The following is an 18628-nucleotide window of genomic DNA, read 5'->3' on the forward strand; positions in this document are numbered from 1 at the left end:
AGATACTCCGACCTGCTGTTAGGTCCAAACAACAGTCAGAGTTTTCCTCTGCGCAACTCATAGTTGCATTGTACAGGGCCCGTCTGGTGACATCTCATGTTAATAAAATAATAAGCGGCTAATTAAAATAATGAATGTGTGGGAACGGGATCCTAATCAGTGGCCACTCATTGTCTTGGACTTGTCTTAATGATCTCGTTCCCAAGTGTTACAAAGTTGTGGCCAAGACGTAATGATCTCGTTCCCACACATTACTAAGTCATGGCCATGACGTAATGATCTTGTTTCCACACTTTACTAAGTCATGGCCATGACGTAATGATCTTGTTTCCACACTTTACTAAGTCATGGCCATGACGTAATGATCTTGTTCCCACGCATTACTGAGTCATGGCCACTCATTAGGATCCCTTTCCCACACATTAATAAGTTGTGACTATGGCTTCATAACATTGAAGCGACACTCTTGTTTCCTGGGTCAAACTCCTGAGTCGGAGAGACCCCTCCCCTCATGAAAGAATGTGATTCCAGAGGCAACACTGTGTGGAGGTGTGCCCGACTAGTTGGTCCTTCCCAACCTCCCACACCGGCTCTGGCTCCTTCCTCCCCAGAGATTTGAAATTCCATGTTTTGTAAGCCAGTTTTTGTTGCCAAAATCCACAACAGTCTACTCCACTCCTGCCCTTTACCCAGCAGGCACTGCACTAGACCCAGACCTCTTCACCTTGTGGGTGAGTCCACAAGGCAGCAGCTCCATGTTGCTGGTTTGGGCTGTGCCTGGACGATCTACGGGGTCGGGGGTCCTGGAACCCAGTACCCCTGCCCTGGGCGAGGTTCTCTCAGTTCTTTTTAAAAAAAAAAATTATATTATAATGTAAAAAAAAAAAAAAACATTATTATATTACATTATTATATTATAATAGCCATAATACAAACGTTATTTGTATTTTAAAAGTATAATACAACATTAAAATGTTAATAACAAAAGTATATTAAAAAAAATTACAGTATGTACATATATACTGTGTATATATATGTATGTATTATACCAGTGGTTCTCAACCTGGGGTCCTGGGACCACCAGGGGTCCTTGAGGAGGTTCCAGGGGGTCCCCAGCAAATTGATGAATTGTTAAATTTCACTATTATTTCATTTACAAGAAGTTAACACAATTAGAGAATGTAGAAGAATTATTATTTGGATCATACTTTCACTGTTATCTCTCCTCCTACAATACAGATAGTCATGGAATTCAGGACAAAATCATATCTAACAATACAAATATTCACAGATTTGGGTCCAAGAGACAAAATCTCATCAAATGGCGGTCTGTGGCCCTAATGTAGACTAAATTAGGGGTCCTTGATATGAAAAAGGTTGAGATCACTGTATTATACTTTATATTTGATCAATATTGTTAGATAATACATAAAGTAATAAATTGTTATTTTAAAATTATTTTTCATTGATATTTGTGTCTCACAGATATTCAAGCAGAGCACAGCTACTCTTTGAGTGAAGACTCCGCCCCCCAGAGCCCTGCCCTGTCAATCAAAATGGACCAAGACTCTGGTAGGACAATCTGTCGATTAAAATAGCCGCCAGCACTTTGTCTCTCTTCGTATCCATCCATCTTTTCTTATAGCTTATCTTAGTCTATCTCTCCTTCCTTCTCCTTCCGGTCAGGAAAAAAGAAAACTATACAGCTGTCAACCAAAATCCTGCTGCTGATGTAAAGTCTGGTCTATCGTCATACTGGCCAGTCCCTCATCTTATTGGCTGAATCTGCTGGCTGTCATGTAATATGCACTTTGATTGGCTCAGTCTGCTGTCTGACACATAATATGCTCTCTGATTGGCTCAATCCACTGATTGCTATAACATGCTCTTTGACTGGCTCAATCTGCTGTCTGACACATAATATGCTCTCTGATTGGCTCAATCCACAGACTGCTTTATAACATGCTCTTTGACTGGCTCAATCTGCTGTCTGCCACATAATATGCCCTCTGATTGGCTCAATCCACAGACTGCTTTATAACATGCTCTTTGACTGGCTCAATCTGCTGTCTGCCACATAATATGCCCTCTGATTGGCTCAATCCACTGACTGCTTTATAACATGTTCTTTGATTGGCTCAATCTGCTGTCTGACACATAATATGCCCTCTGATTGGCTCAATCCACTGTCTGCCATATAATATGTGCTCTGCTTGGCTTAATCCACTGTGTTATATAATAATATTCACTCTGATTGGCTCAATCCGCTGTCTGCCATATAATATGCCCTCTGATTGGCTTAATCCACTGTGTTATATAATAATATTAACTCTGATTGGCTTAATCCGCTGTCTGTTATATATAGTATGCACTCCAACTGGCTCAATCTGCTGTCTGTTTTATAATATGCACTAGTCAGTTGATCCCTGGGATCCTGCTTTGTCTGTCTTTCTGTCTACTCATCTTTCTCTCTCTCTCTCTCTCTCTCTCTCTGTCTGTCTCTCTACCTGTCTTTCTCACCGTGTATCTGTCTCTCCACGTATCTGTCTCTCTACCTGTCTTTCTCACTCCCTATCCGTTCTCTACTCTCCATTTGTCCCTGGGATCCTGCTGTCTGAGCAGCAGGAAGAGTTTTCCTCCAGCTAAGCCCTGCCCACCTAACACACACACACACACACACACACACACACACACACACACACGCTATGACAAGCATATGGTTTTGAGTCTGCAGCTAAAGCCGAAGCCAGCGGAAACTCTCTCTCTCTCTTCTGTCAGTCTGTATCTCTCTCTCTTTCTCTCTCTCTCCTGTCTGTTTATATCTCTCTAACTCTAACTTTTTCTCTGTCTTCTCTCTCTCTCAATTCAATTCAATCTGCTTTATTGGTATGAATATTAGACAAATAGCATTGCCAATCGTCTAAACACAATAGAAAATAATAAAAGTACATAACTAAAGCACACTTTTATGACTCTCTGTGTGTGTGTGTGTGTATGTGGGTTTTAATGAATGATCTCTGTTGCTGTGTATTCAGTATTTCTATGTGTATGGGACTAGAGTGTTTCTATAGAGAATATTTATATCTTTAGAGGAAATACAATAAAGTCAAACATTTAAACAATAAATCCAAGTAGGCAAAATTGACTATAGGCGGATTATATATAGGCTGATCAGGCTGGATTTAAATCAGTATAATATTAAAATATTAATTATCAATTAAAATTTAACATGCATGCTCTGGCTTGGCTATAAATGTACAATTGACAATATAATAACTAATATGACATAACCTAACCATTAACATAATATATAGCACAATAATACCAATAACACCAATAACATAATATTAGATAAAGTTTTTATGTCAAGATAAGCAATTAACATTATAGCTTTCCTCATCATTGTCTATATCTTGTTTGTCTCTCTACTTGCATAACTGTCATCTCAGGCACACATATGGAACATTTATATCATACTCTCTCTCTCTCTCTCTCTCTCTCTCTCTCACACACACACACACACACACACATACATGCACACACTCATAGACACATATCTTCATATGTTTCAAGTATTCAAGTATATTCAAGTATTTGACTCTAATCCAACATATTTGATATTGGACCATCTCCATTGTGTATTTTCTACGGACTCTTCCTGCATCTGCTCTATTAAGACCAACTATAAACTTTGTGATACTAACTTTCCACTAGCTCCACTATTATAGTTTTTCCACTGCATAAGTGTACCGTTATGTATCCATACTGACACAGTATGTTCGATTTTTCCATTATGTTTGGTTTGGTACACGCAGTGTTATGGGAGCTACTTTGAAGGTGTAGTTTTACAACCTACCAGTAACTTCACATTGGAAGAAGTTGAATTGCAGCAAAGCTTCCCTAAAGAGAAATATAGTTTTGTTACTCAGAAATAGTAGTTCAAACTAGTTTGTAAAAAAAAAAAAAAAAAAGCAGCAAGCCTGCTATAGTAAGGTTGAACCACAACATGAAGCAGAAGTAAAATTAAGGAAATTAAATAATGCAATAAAATTGCAATTCATTTTCCTTCTTTTGTTTAAAAGCCAAAAACTTAGTAGTTGTATTTATAGTTAGTAGTTACAGTAGTTAATTACACCTCACAATTACAACAAAAGTAATAAACTACTAAAAACACTTTCCAAATTTGAATTTAGTTGAACTACCGCCAAGCAACTAAAATACAGTTAAATTACTAGTTTAATTAAGTAGTTGGGGATCAAATACATGGGCTTCAGGTTTGCAGAAAAGTTGTTACTTGGTTCTGAGAGAGAGATTTTACTATTGTCTTTTCAGTTTAGAGGTGTTAAGCTTGCCATGGTCTCCTTTTAGGCATAATGCAGGGTTGAGAGGAACACTCTGACCAAGGATCCTGGAGAAAGTTGATTTATGTCCAGAATTATAATACCAGGGGGCAATTATGTCTAGAATTGTAATACCAGGGGGCAATTCCAGAAGGCGTGTATGTGATCGTCAGATGATTGTGTAGCACAATGCAGACAAGTATCAATGTCAGAAAGTCCAATGGCACTACACTTTGGATATAATGAATTCTGTGCAATATTTTGAACTGTATGTGTTGTGTTTTGGGATCAGAAGAGCATTTGAGCATGTTGAAGCATATGGAAGTCCAGAATTCTGGGAGAGGTGTTCACAGAGATAGAAAGTCTTTCTGGAAGAGGTTTTCACAGATATGAATAGATGCATTTCTTGTTTATTGTCACATCAGGGTTGTGCCAGATGGGAGTTGACGAACAGAATGTGATTTTTTTTGGCTTGTGAATCAGTTTCTTGTTCTTTGTTTTTTTTCAAAGGTCTCTTTTGGGTTGAGATCTGGACTGAACTTAAGCCTCTGTAATGTTCCTGGAACCATCTTTATCCTGCTGGAAGTTTCCATTGTAGCTTCATATTCAGCTTCATCTTGTTATTAGCTAACAGCTTATAACAAGATTATAGCCGGCATGGTCTTCTGCTGCTGTAGCCCATGCACTTCAAGGTTGGACCAGTTCTGAGATGCCCTTCTGCACACCACTGTTGAAGTGAGCAGCTATTTGTCATTCTCCTCTGAACTCTCTTATCAACAAAGTTTTTTGGCTGACTGGTCTTTGGTTATGGCATCATTCTTGGCAAACTCTCGACACTAGTGACAAGATCCCAGGAGGGTGGCCATTTCTGAGATGCTAGAACTAGCAGTCTTGCACCAACCATCATACCACATTCTATGGTAGTAATGGATCTGTGTTAAGGTGGGCAAGCTCTGATAAATTGAGTGCAATTACACCAAAATATTTGCGTTTACATTGTGAGACCTGAAATGTTTCCGAAGGAGTTGATGGATTCCAGAGAATTGGGTAGAGAGTGGATAGAGACAGAGAGAGTAATAGAGTAATGTGTCGTCTGCATATAGGTGTATGTTGAATTGAACCTATGGTGATACTAGTAATAGAATCTGCTTGGCAGATAGCCAAGGCTATTGGTTCAATAAAGATTTTTTTTAACCTTTATGTATCCAGATTTGAATGAGCAGTGCCCAGTAGAACCACAGTCTTCTACTGTTGGTCACGACTCAAGCAATTGGGGGTTCAGTATGGGCAGAAATATGTGTCACTAGAAACTGAAATTTATATTTGAATTTGAATTGCTCAACTTGAATAATTGCATTGAAAAACTGAATCTGAATAGCATAATTTGAAATTGAATTTATTAGTTTGAAACTGAATTCCAATAAACTTGAAACTGAATTTATTAGTTTGAAACTGAATTCCAATAAACTTGAAACTGAATGTAATATTATGAAATTGAATTAATTTGCTCAGAAACACACATCCTGGTCGTTGAGGAAGAGCAATCGAGTGCAGATTCACAGAACTCCTTTTCATGTTTTTGAGCAATTCAAATTCAAATATAAATAATTCAATTTCAGTTTCTAGTGACACATATTTCTGCTCATAGTTCAGTGCCTTACTCAAGGGCACATCGATGGTAGTTGTTTAGGGAAGGAATAGTCTTAATCATTAATTTTCCCACACAGATTTTCCCAAACTGGTGACATTCTAGCTTTAACATCTATACTACTGCCACATTGCAAAGAATAGGGGAAAAAGAGGACATCCGTGTCTAGTTCCACAGCAGAGTACAAAAGGACTAGATTGTTTGCTGTTGGTAATTACAGAGGCTTGGGGAGAGTCACAGAGCATTAGAATCCAGCAGGGGAAGCCAAGCCAGGTCCAAGCCCACATTGCAGTGTGTGAAACAGGAAAGGCCAAGTTACTTTGTCAAAGGCCTTCTCTGCATCCGATGAGACCACCACAGTAGGAGCAGCTCCTTGTTTGGCATGATGGATCAGGTTAATTAGCCTTTTAGGGATGTCAGAAGCTTGTTGACCTTTCAAAAACCCACTCTGTTCTGAATTAATGAATTTTTTGGATCATAGATCGTTGTGCTGGACAGGACCTTAGACGTTAATTTGAGGATTTTTAGTACGGTAACTTGAACACTAGGGGGGTCTTTTTCTTTTTTTAAGTATGAGGAACATCGAGGCTAACTTCATACGATTCGGAAGTTTGTTTGTGGAAGCAACACAATTAATCAAAGTGAATCGAGCAGGTGACAACGGGTGCCAAAAATGCTTAGAGAATTCAGTTGGAAAGCCATTTGTTTTGCTATTTGCCATGCTAAACACAGATTAATGAATTTCTTCCAGAGACAGGGATAGTCAAGTTTATTTGGATCTTCGGAGCTGTTGGAGCATGCTGATGGAGATTAGATTAACAGTGTCTAAAATTGTTTTTTTCAACTTGTTTGGTGGTGAAGGTTCCATATTTCTTACTATAGCCGTGATAAAAGTCTTCTCTATATTTTTTTAAAGTGTTGGGACAGAAAACGGCCACATTTCTCACCCAGTTTGAACAAGTGGGTTCTTTGAATAAATACTTAATTTCCTCTTTTAATTTTGAGTTGAGTTTGTGTCTTATTCTCAAAATATTAGTATAGGAGAGATTACATGAGCTTTATCCGTTTCCTTCAGTTCATGTTCTAATTTACTATAGTCCTTCTTTTTTGTCTTCTTTCTGTAAGTAGCATATGAAGTAACTTTGTCATAGCAAGGCTGTTTCTGTCTAAAAACATTTCCCATTCTCGCTGAATGAGGGCACAAAAGTCTGTGTCTTTTGGCAGTGAGATGTTAAAGCACCAGGTGTTTGGTGAAGCTTATAGCTGCATGGTCTGAAATGGTAATTGGATGGTTAGTGCTGTTCGAAATTAGAGGTATTGCTGATCTGTGGACTAGGAAATAGTCTATGTGAGAGTATGTGTTGCGGACAGTAGAAAATAAAGTGTGTTCTCTTTTCAGAGGGTTACTGAGGTGCCATATTTCACAAAAGCCCACATCTTCAATGCACCCACTAAGTATGCTGCTGGCTGTAGAAGGTTTGAAGTTGCGTGCTGGGTGTAGCTGGGTATGATGTTGTGTATGGTTGATAATCTGGTTGAAGTCCCCCCTATTATAAGTGTAACTCCAGGGTAAGAAATGATTTCAGCAAAAAAAAAAAGAGTTTGTCTTCTTAATGAAATAGTGAAGTAATGTCATCTTAAATATGGGATATAGTGATTGTGTTCCAAGTATTAGTCAGGTGTTACCAGGTAATATATTGATGCTGCTAACAAGTTCTAGCTTTGAATACCAAATGCCTTCCAGAATTGTTTGAATACACCGTATGTTTAACCTTATGAAAGTTGTCATAGTGCAAGTAGGATAACACTGTAACATTGTGTGCATTGTAGCACAGTTCAAGAGCCATCCTACATATGCCTCTCTTCTTTCTCACTGTCTCACCACCTCTCTCTCTCTCTCTCTCTCTGTATCTGTGTTCTTGGCAGTGCCGTTATTCAATCAAAGAGAGGCAAAGTGTTTTACTGCCGCTCCTGCTGCTCTGCGCCGACTACTGTTTTAATACTGCTGCCGCCCCACTGAGATCAAACACAATCACAACCACTCCTCTCTTAACCCTCTGGAATGATTACCAGAAGGCCTTGGCCATTAGCCAGTCACTATATGACAGGGGTTCTTACCTGTGTGCACACCATTTTACTTACACAGGCTAACTATTATGATAAGGTTATACTTTCTTACATTAAAAGCATCATAAAGAAATGACAACTGTGATGATGCTAACTGTGATGAGTTGGTTGTACTTTATTATTTTAGACTAGGGCTGAACAATTAATTAAAATTTTATCGAAATCGCAATATGGCCTACTGCAATTTTCAGATCGCAGGAGGCGCAATATTTGTTAAAGGCGAAATGTGTGTCAGAATACCATTTTAAATGAAATATTGTGGTGCTGCAGAGATGTCCTGGCCTACACATCATATTCTACAAACTTAAGAAAACATCTTTGTTTGGTACAGATCCCCGCAAAAATCACACCATAATCATTTTAATACGTTTTTCAATGAAAATGAGAATAATGATGTAAAAATTATCATTCCCTCTAATATCGCAAATCATATTGCAACTGCGATATCAGTCAAAATAATCGCAATTAGATATTTTTTCAAAATCGTTCAGCCCTTTTTTAGACTATAGCATCATTTACAGTTGTCAGCAGACAGTGATATGAAACTTTGAAAGTCTGGTTTTACAAGCTACCAGTTACTTAACATTGGAAGAAGTTGAACAACAGCAAAGTATAAAAACTTTAATTTCTAGTTAATATATATAGTTTTGTTAATTTAAGTTACTTAGAAATAGCTCAAACTACTTTGTGGAAAAAAAAGGGAATATCTACATCTGTAATGTCATACGAAATCACATGACTACAAAAACATTTATGAAAATGATTAGGCTGCTGGCTGCAGACTTGTGTACACAGTCTGAACTTTCACCAGTCAGGATTAAAGAAAAATGGGAGGAGAGAGGTTGAATTGAGACAACTTCACCTCAAAATGACAAACTACTAAAATCACCATCCTTATTTGAATTTAGTTGAACTACCACCAAGATACTGCTACACTTTAATTATGTGTTGGCGTGTAAATCCATCTTTCTGTACATGAAAGCCGTAGACGTATGGGCCGAGCTCTCTGTTCATCGGCTGATCGCCAAGCCAACAGCTTCTGGCATTCATTATAGAGTGACGGTAGAAGGCTTCCAATCAAGCCCTGGCTTAACGAGGGCAGGCGTCTTAACGAGGGCCAGGCTAGCAGCAGGACCGGCCTAATGAGGAGAGGGCTTCTGAAGGACTAGCTTATAGAGGGGATGGAGGCAGATGCAGATCCAACCCAAAACTGAATTCTCCATATTACTCCTAAGCTCTTTTAAGTTCAAGTCAGTATTTGGGAACAACTCTCCTGATGCTAGATTTCAAGAGAGCCAAGATGCTAGCCAATGACATCATCAACAAGTGTCGTGTTGGAGCTGGCAGTGAATGGGAGGCATGTTAAGTTTGATTCCCTGAACATTTTCAGAATTGGAGATCTGAATTAGGGAGCGTATCTATGTTCCCAGGGTCCTATGTTCCCAGGGTCCTATGTTCCTAGGGTTCTATGTTCCCAGGGTTCTATGTTCCCAAGGTCCTATGTTCCTAGGGTTCTATGTTCCCAGGGTTCTATGTTCCCAGGGTCCTATGTTCCCAAGGTCCTATGTTCCCAGGGTCCTATGTTCCCAGGGTTCTATGTTCCCAGGGTCCTATGTTCCCAGGGTCCTATGTTCCCAAGGTCCTATGTTCCAAGGGTCCTATGTTCCCAAGGTCCTATGTTCCCAGGGCCCTATGTTCCCAGGGTCCTATGTTCCCAAGGTCCTATGTTCCCAAGGTCCTATGTTCCCAAGGTCCTATGTTCCCAGGGTCCTATGTTCCCAAGGTCCTATGTTCCCCAGTTCAATATTCTGTTAACACACATTAACCCTCCTATTGTGTTCGGGTCAAATTTGACCCATTTCAAGTTAAAATATTTCATAAATATTATCCAGTTTTTTTTATTGGAACAAGGCTTCAAAACAGCTATATAAACACAACAAAACCAATGGTTATCATTTTATTTGATTTTGAAGGTCTCTAACCCTAACCCTAACCCTAGAACTGGGGGACACAGGACCCTTTGTCATGTTCCCATTATGTGCCATATAAATCTGGGGAACTTAGGACCCTGGGAACATAGGACGGCCTCTTTTAGAAGTAAAAACCCATACTAACATTCTTTGTCAGTCTCCAGGTCATCTTCAATGGTTTTTTGTCTCATTGACACCACAGATTGCAGTGTTAGTTCTCTCATCTCTAGTTTTGGGTGAGACTTTATGTTCCCAACTATTGACTTTCTTGTCCAAAACCACAGGAAGGACGCAGGTGGATTTTGTTTTAGGGTGGATTCTCCCTTTACCGATCCCTGGTTTAATGAGAGACAGGATAACAAGACAAGCTAACGGCTCTCTCTGACAGGCCCACACCTCCATCCTCCTCTTCCTCACCCCCACCCGCCACAAACACACACACACGCACACACACACATACACACAAAGCTTGTAAACTTCAGAGCATTTTACCAGCAGAACGTTGCTAGGAAACCAGGAGGTGATAAAAGTGACGTTCGCTCTGAACACACACATACACACACACACACACACACACAGGAGACATCCTTGTGTTGTTATACTGCTACCGCACACTTTCCCTGAACCATGGGAGTCGTGTGCACGTGTGTATGTATGTGCGTGACTGTGTGTTTGTGTGTGTGTGTGTGTGTGTGTGTGTGTGTTGTGTCAGACATCAAAGCGTCTGGCCTGGTGCTTATGTTTTATTCCAAAATGAAAATGGCTGACTCAGTGAAACATCACACCCTCCTCCTTCTCTACCTGTGGTTACCTTTTAGTTGCTGCCTTTAAGGTCTCCTTATAAAGTCCTACCTATACCATACCATACTACCAGTATAGAAGGTGTAAATATGACTTGTCACCAAGTTTTTGAGTTTAAAGTTTAAAAGTTTAAAGTTTAAAATGAGAATTCTGAGATTATTCTCAACTGAAATGAATTTTTTTTTTTTGGCCCTAATCCTCTTCCGTAGATTTGGTTTCAACATTGGTATAGGGACAATTTCTTAACCTTGTTCGCTGTACTACCATTAGCACTGCTGAGCTTAGAAAATTGACATTTCTAAATATTATAGCCTGCAACACACATTTTACAGCATATTTACTAGTGGCTGGCTGTCTCTGCAGCCCAGCAGGTACAGTGGCACTTATGTGCTTAAAAACTACTTTTCACAGTTCACAGTAGACTAAGCAATGTGGTATCTTGAGATGATGTTGAACATATATCAGCAGTGTGTTTGGTGAATTGGCCCTTTAAAATTGCACCCTTATAATCACTAATGGTACGTTTCCACAGGACCCGTCATTTCCACGCTTCCCATTCATCTTCTATGTAAGCAGCCGTGCAATGCATTCTGGGAGCGCCGCGTTGCGTTTGGAGAGACGGGGCGTCACGTCGGCCGCTCCACATTTGCATAAAGTTGAGGTCTAGGCTACTTTATGCAAATCAGGGTACACTCGCGTACAAACTTTTAAACTAACGTTGTCGATCAAAAACGAAGACAGATTCAGCAACCGCATGGCTTATTTTTCGCCTCAAATGTTTTCAGAAACACATTTCGGTGAACTATTTTCGTAATATTAGAGAAAGTTTGCAAACGAGCCGCCATGTTTTTCCAGCCATGCCTCTCCTCTAACTAAATGTCCTAACGTAAAAACAAATATATAAAAGTAATGTCACATAAATGCATGTCTATAGAGATACATTTTAAGAAATGATTTAAAAGATGATACTGATTCTGCTAACCTAAGCTCCTCAGGAGATGGTCCTCAGTTGGAGGAAGCAGGACTGCACAATTTTCTTTACTTGTTCATCAAAGGATCAGAGTATAAAATTACTCCTAAATTTATAGCAGCTGGTTTAACATTGCATAACACAACATGAATCAACTTTATGTTTTTTGGGACCAAATAAAATTATCTCTGGTTTTTCTTAATTTAGCTGTAAGAAATGTTGTGACATCCAATATTTTATGTCAGTAAGGCAGTTTTTGAGAGTGGCCATGCTATTTAAAGAGTAACTAAATCCCACCCATATTTGGTGAAGCCTGACATCTACCTGGCACCAAAGACTAGCCAATAGCAGATGGCCAGTGCAGTATTTTTCACCATTAGATGTCAGGCTTCACCACAGATTTGGGTTTGGGGTTCAGTTACTCTTTAAATCAGTGATTCTCAACCTTTTTCATATCAAGGACCCCTAATTTAGTCCACATTAGGGCAACAGACCCCCATTCAATGAGATTTTGTCTCTCGGACCCAAAATTGAGAATATTGTTATTGTCAGATATGATTTTGTCCAGAATCCCATGACTCTCTGTATTGTAGGTAGAGAGATAACAGTGAAACTATGATCAAAACAGTCATTCTTCTACATTCTCTAACTGTGTTAACTTCTTGTAAATGAAATAATGCTGAAGAACAATTCATCAATTTGCTGGGGACCCCCTGGAACCCCCTCAAGGACCCCTGGTGGTCCGAGGACCCAACATTGAGAACCACTGCTTTAAGTTACTGAGTTTCAGCGGAATATATAGTTCTGTATCGTCTGCGTAACTATGTTAAAAAATATATTACATGAAAAAACTTTAGTCGTAAATGATGATGGGCAGTCTTTGTTCGTTCAGTGTGACAAGTGAACGTCACAATCGGCACATGGAGATGTTTGACCTGGCTAGCATAAAAAAAATCTTTGTAAATTTAACTTTATGGTACTCTGTCTTTCCCGCAGAGTTTGAGTGGGGTTTCAGCCAGGACCTGTCGGCCATCTTGGTGAAAGAGGAGGAGCCCGATGTGGGTCAAAGGTTAGATCCGCCCCCTCTGGATGGCCCACCTCTCGTGTTAAACCCCGCCCCCCCACACAGAGGATCACCATGGAAACACACGGTAAGCGTCGTAAGCTAGTCACGTCCCTTTAGACACAACAACAAAACATTACAGATGATGTTATTGATCTTGTTTAGATTTTTATTTGCAAGAAGAAACTTTAAGATCCATGTGGGGAAAATTAGTCATTGCAACAGCACATACTAATAGGATACAGCAAAGATAGAATATAAACATAAACATAGAATATGATATGAATATTGCAAATTTGGGTTATATAAACATATACAACTGACAATTTCAACATGTTAAGTAGAATGTATGAATGGGAAGCACAGGAATGTATGGATTACAGCATTATTATAGTTTGCAAACTAACAGCAGTAGGACTATTGAAGCAAAGAAAAAGTGAGTTCAGATTACCGACAGTATGAAAATATTATGCCTATAATTGTTTTAATCCATATAAGCCCATGGCTTCTGACCTCTCCTGCACAATAACTACATCTCAACTGCATCTACCAATTTTTATTATGTTATATGCAAAAAAACGGGGGGAAAAAAAGAAATGTATACTACTGTATATCTAACATAAAAATATCAGTATGTATACAGTATATAGTGAATGTTATGTTTTTTTATATTGTTGTTTATGTTGCTGTTGTTTCTGTAGGAGCATAATCATGACGATATGAAGCCAGTAGCTATTAAAGATGAACCCAGAGAGATTGGACAGTACCTCAGCCTGCCCAGCGGTACACACACACACACACACACACACACACACACACACACACACACGCACGCACGCACACACACGCACACACACACACACACACACACACACACGCACACACAAAATAAGCTGAAATGTGCACCAGCTGGTCTTTGTCTAAACTGATACCATATCTGCTCACAACCTAGAAAACAGCAAATTAACAGCCATTCAGCTGCATGCAGGTTTTACTATCAAATGGCCTATTTGATGCCATTGAAAGCGCTGGGATGACTTGGCTGTTTTTTGCCTCAATAATATGACTTATTTTTACTCATTTCTACTCAGGTTTGAAAGAAACAGCAATGTTTTTTAGGTCCACTGTCCACAAATGCCACTTAATACATAGGAAACAGTTCATATTTCACTTTAACAGCTCAAACTCAAACTCCACGATAGAAGCGCTAACACTAAACTCTCCTCCTCTTCAGAAGACGCTCTGCAGCTTCCGCCCACCCCTCCCAGCAGTAACCACGGCGACAGCGACGGCTCCCTCCCTCCCTCCTCCCCCCACCTCCTCCTGCCCCCCTCCTCCCCCCAGCCGCAGCAGAGGCCGGGAGGTCGCGCCTCCTCCGCCTCCTCCTCCTCCGCCATCTCCTCCTCGCCTCTCCTCACTGCGCCGCATGTAAGTAAACGGAGCTCCTCTCCTCATTACTTGTGTCCTCCTATCCTCTCCTGCTGTCTTCTTCATTCCTTCCCTCTCCATACTGATTTAATCTAAACCAAGTTCTACACAAGGGGTTAACTGAACCTAGACTAACCAACTAATACCAATTGCAGGGCTCATATTAAAATACCAGTTGATAATGGTTCTAGATGATGAGGAAGCATTTGTTTCATTGTCCAGAAGCTGCAGGGTTCAGGACCCCTCCTGCTGACAGAAGAAGAGAAGAGGACCCTGGTTGCTGAGGGTTACCCAGTACCCAATAAACTTCCTCTCACCAAGAGTGAAGAGAAGGCACTGAAGAGAGTCCGACGAAAGATTAAAAACAAGGTGGGTAGATAGGTGGGTACATTGGCAGATAGATACGTAAGTAGGTAAGTGGGTTGGTAGGTAGATACTATATATAGCTAGATAAGTAGATAGACAGTTAGGTGCATAGGTAGGTAATTGGGTATGTAGGCAGGTAGGTAGACTACATTAGAGCTGCAACGATTAATCGATTAGTTGTCAACTATTAAATTAATCGCCAACTATTTTGATAATCAATTAATCGGTTTGAGTAATTTTTTAAGAAAAATAAGTCAGAATTCTCGGATTCCAGCTTCTTAAATGTGAATATTTTCTGGTTTCTTTCCTCCTCTATGACAGTAAACTGAATATCTTTGGGTTGTGGACAAAAACAAGACATTTGAGGACGTCATCTTGGGCTTTGGGAAACACTGATCCACATTTTTCACCATTTTCTGACATTTTATAGAGCAAACAACTAATCGATTAATGGAGAAAATAATCGACAGATTAATCGACAATGAAAAGAGAAAATCGTTAGTTGCAGCCCTAGACTACATAGATAGGTAGAAAGGTAGGTAGACACTTTTTTTTCAATTATAAGAGGGCCCCAAAATGTTTCAGATGAAAGAAAAGATACAGTGATAACTATGGTTTTCTAGCTGAAGTTTAAATAATGCAGATAACTAAGGAGTTAGGCAGATAGGTCAATTTACAAGACAGATATAGGCAATTTTAATTTGTGTAATTTTGTGTCCCTAACTAAGCCAATGGCCACAGACAGGAGTCGCAATAAATTGAAAGTGTAAGATCTTTGTAATTAGCCCAGTTTATACTCAGAGAAATGTGTTGCAAATGAATTGCAAAATTTGAAGCAGCACTTCATGTTCAGCAGTTACAGGTGGTCAAGACTTCTGCCAAACATTTTGAATGGAAAAAAAAATATCTCCAAAGCCATGGTTTGACATTTGGAAACTTTTTTTGTTTAACTGGATTACAGATTTTGGCTTAAATATGATTGGTCTATCTATCTTTCTCTCAATGTCTGTCTGTCTTTTCCATCCAGATCTCAGCTCAGGAGAGTCGGAGGAAAAAGAAAGAGTATGTGGAATGTCTGGAGAAAAAGTAAGACTGAGAAAGAAATCGTTGTCTCCCTTTTCTACTCCTCCTTTCTGTTGGTTTACCTGACTATCTGGGTCCATCTTGATTTCCAAACCCTGTTCTCTATTTGTAGTTCCTCCTATTCTTTGAACTTTCCCCTGGACTGACATGGATTTGTTTCCAAATGTAGGTTACTGTGACACAGTAAACTGTCTTGTCTTTAGCCCTAGTCTCTACTCCAAAACACTCTGAGCTGTAGCTTGAGAAGAGTCAGCTCAGTTAACCTGAACAAACTGTTAGCTAGCTAACTAGCCAGCAGGCTCATCAATTGATGTTAATGTTAACATATGCAACTACTAGCCACGCTAGCTTCTAGCCTACTAGATGCAAACCAGATGAGTTAACAAGACAGTGATGGTTAGGTGATACTATGGTTAGCTGACATTACCTTATCACAAAATCAATCAGATGTATCAGTGCTGAAATGATCAGTTTCCAGTCAAAAACAGTACAGAAATTAACCATGTCTTTTCAGTAGTGTTGAAATGGCCAAGTTCGAGTTTAATGGGTGGCAACACTTGCTGCTTGTGTGGTATTTTTCATAAATAAGTGACATTGTAAAGGGAGATTTGACCGTTTAAATATGCCACTGAAAATAAGCCTAACCCTTTCTATGACTACCATATTTAGTGCTTTGTAAGGATATTCACAAGGAATTATAATGCACTCATTATGCCTGATGACCATGCTTTTAAGAACTCAATGCTAGCTGATGTATTATATCAGCACTCATAAAATAGTATACTCCTTCTCTTCTCCTCCCTCACTCTGTCTCCTTCCTCCTTCTCGTGGCCCATATTCATAAAATTCAGCAGAAACAGCAAATCTGATCTGATTCATAAAGTTACCATGGCGTTGGCTACTGCTGCAGAGACACTTTATCAGCATTATTGTCCAACCCTAACCCTGAAAATCAATATGTAAATGAAGCGTTGTATATTAACCCCCCCCCCCCCCCCCCCCCATCCACACCCATGTGCCAGCACAATGGAGCGCAAACTAGATATGTCAGAAAGGTAAAGAAAGCAGAAGTTCTTGCCATCAGAACTCTGTATATTAAGAGAAGAGGCTGTGTCACACAATGCAAAATGTATTAACCACTAACACCTCTTTCCAAGGGCAGCACTGAAACACATTGACAAAATATAGCTTTAAGAGATATTTTTATTAATGAAAATTATTTTAACGTAGATAATCACAAGTTGGAACTCTTATCTTTTTGCACAGCTTCTATGAATTGCTTTAGGGGACATGCAAATGCTCGGAAAGCAGACGGTGGTGCCAACATATTGCAAGCAGTAAAACTAGGTGCTAAACCCTGTTTATGAATAGGGAAAACGCCTACCGCCATGGTTCCCACTACTGCGTCATTAACACTGAGTTGTATGAATATGGGCCAGTGTCTCTTCTCTCTCCTCTCCTTCATCGTTCTGTCCATTCCTCTCTATGGCAGGACTCCAACAACCTGCTGAACACATGGGTCAAACTCAAATCATCCCCTGGTAGGGTGAAAGAGAGAGAAATGTGGTTCTGCTTTCATGATGTCACCTACGTTCAGACAGATCACAAAAAATAATGTTGAGTTGGTGTGAATGTATGAAAAGGCGAACAGAGCAAGATGAGGAAGAGCAAGCCCTCTACATTCAAACAGAACACAAAAAAATAATGTTGAGTTGGTGTGTATTTATGAAAAGGCAAACAGAGCAAGATGAGGAAGAGCAAGCCCTCTACATTCAAACAGAACACAAAAAAATAATGTTGAGTCGGTGTGGATGCAATGCAAAGGCAAACAGAGCACGATGAGCAAGCAGAACTGTATCCAGGTGCCTGGAAATTTCTCCCCCCACCATGTCCATTGGGTATTTTTGACCAGTTACACTGGCCAATGACATCTGACAAAAAAGTTTATAAAAGCTAGATTCCCCAAAGAAGACACTGGTGGTGCTGCTGCCAAGCCTGACGCTAGAGGATTAAAAAGCAGCAGGACAGAATAAAAAATATAACGCTGAAGCACAGTTTCATCTAGTCTACACTGTCTCATCACTATAGGAAGACTATAGGAAGATTTCAACCAAAACCACTAATCATAATGACTGGACTATAGAAAGATGTCAACCAAAACCACTAATCATAAAGGGACTATAGAAAGATGTCAACCAAAACCACTAATCATAATGGGACTAAAGAAAGATGTCAACCAAAACCACTAATCATAATGGGACTATGGAAAGATGTCAACCAAAACCACTAATCATAATGACTGGACTATAGAAAGATGTCAACCAAAACCACTAATCATAATGGCTGGACTATAGAAAGATGTCAACCAAAACCACTAATCATAATGGCTGGACTATAGAAAGATGTCAACCAAAACCACTAATCATAATGACTGGACTATAGAAAGATGTCAACCAAAACCACTAATCATAAAGGGACTATAGGAAGATTTCAACCAAAACCACTAATCATAATGACTGGACTATAGAAAGATGTCTACCAAAACCACCAATCATAATGGCTGGAATATAGAAAGATGTCAACCAAAACCACTAATCATAAAGGGACTATAGGAAGATTTCAACCAAAACCACTAATCATAATGACTGGACTATAGATAGATGTCAACCAAAACCACTAATCATAAAGGGACTATAGGAAGATTTCAACCAAAACCACTAATCATAATGACTGGACTATAGAAAGATGTCAACCAAAACCAATAATCATAATGGGACTATAGAAAGCTGTCAACCAAAACCACTAATCATAAAGGGACTATAGGAAGATTTC

The 18628-nt window shown here is 39.5% G+C and overlaps 1 protein-coding gene across 1 annotated transcript in view; it reads left to right on the forward strand.

The window, feature by feature from the left end:
• The window catches only part of creb3l1 (cAMP responsive element binding protein 3-like 1), a 41976-nt gene that overhangs the window by 14165 nt on the left and 9183 nt on the right, over nt 1–18628 (forward strand). Inside the window, exons 3-8 of the mRNA XM_071545113.1 lie at nt 1486–1572; nt 12853–13007; nt 13621–13702; nt 14154–14347; nt 14570–14716; nt 15741–15799. Coding sequence (XP_071401214.1) covers nt 1486–1572; nt 12853–13007; nt 13621–13702; nt 14154–14347; nt 14570–14716; nt 15741–15799 — 724 coding nt within the window. The remainder of the gene's footprint in view (nt 1–1485; nt 1573–12852; nt 13008–13620; nt 13703–14153; nt 14348–14569; nt 14717–15740; nt 15800–18628) is intronic.

Source organism: Centroberyx affinis, unplaced genomic scaffold, assembly GCF_046629955.1.
Source record: "Centroberyx affinis isolate AG114_WGS23_722 - 3 ecotype Tasmania unplaced genomic scaffold, CSIRO-AGI_Caff_v1 ptg004772l_1, whole genome shotgun sequence".
In the NCBI taxonomy this organism is placed as follows: Eukaryota; Metazoa; Chordata; class Actinopteri; order Beryciformes; family Berycidae; genus Centroberyx; species Centroberyx affinis.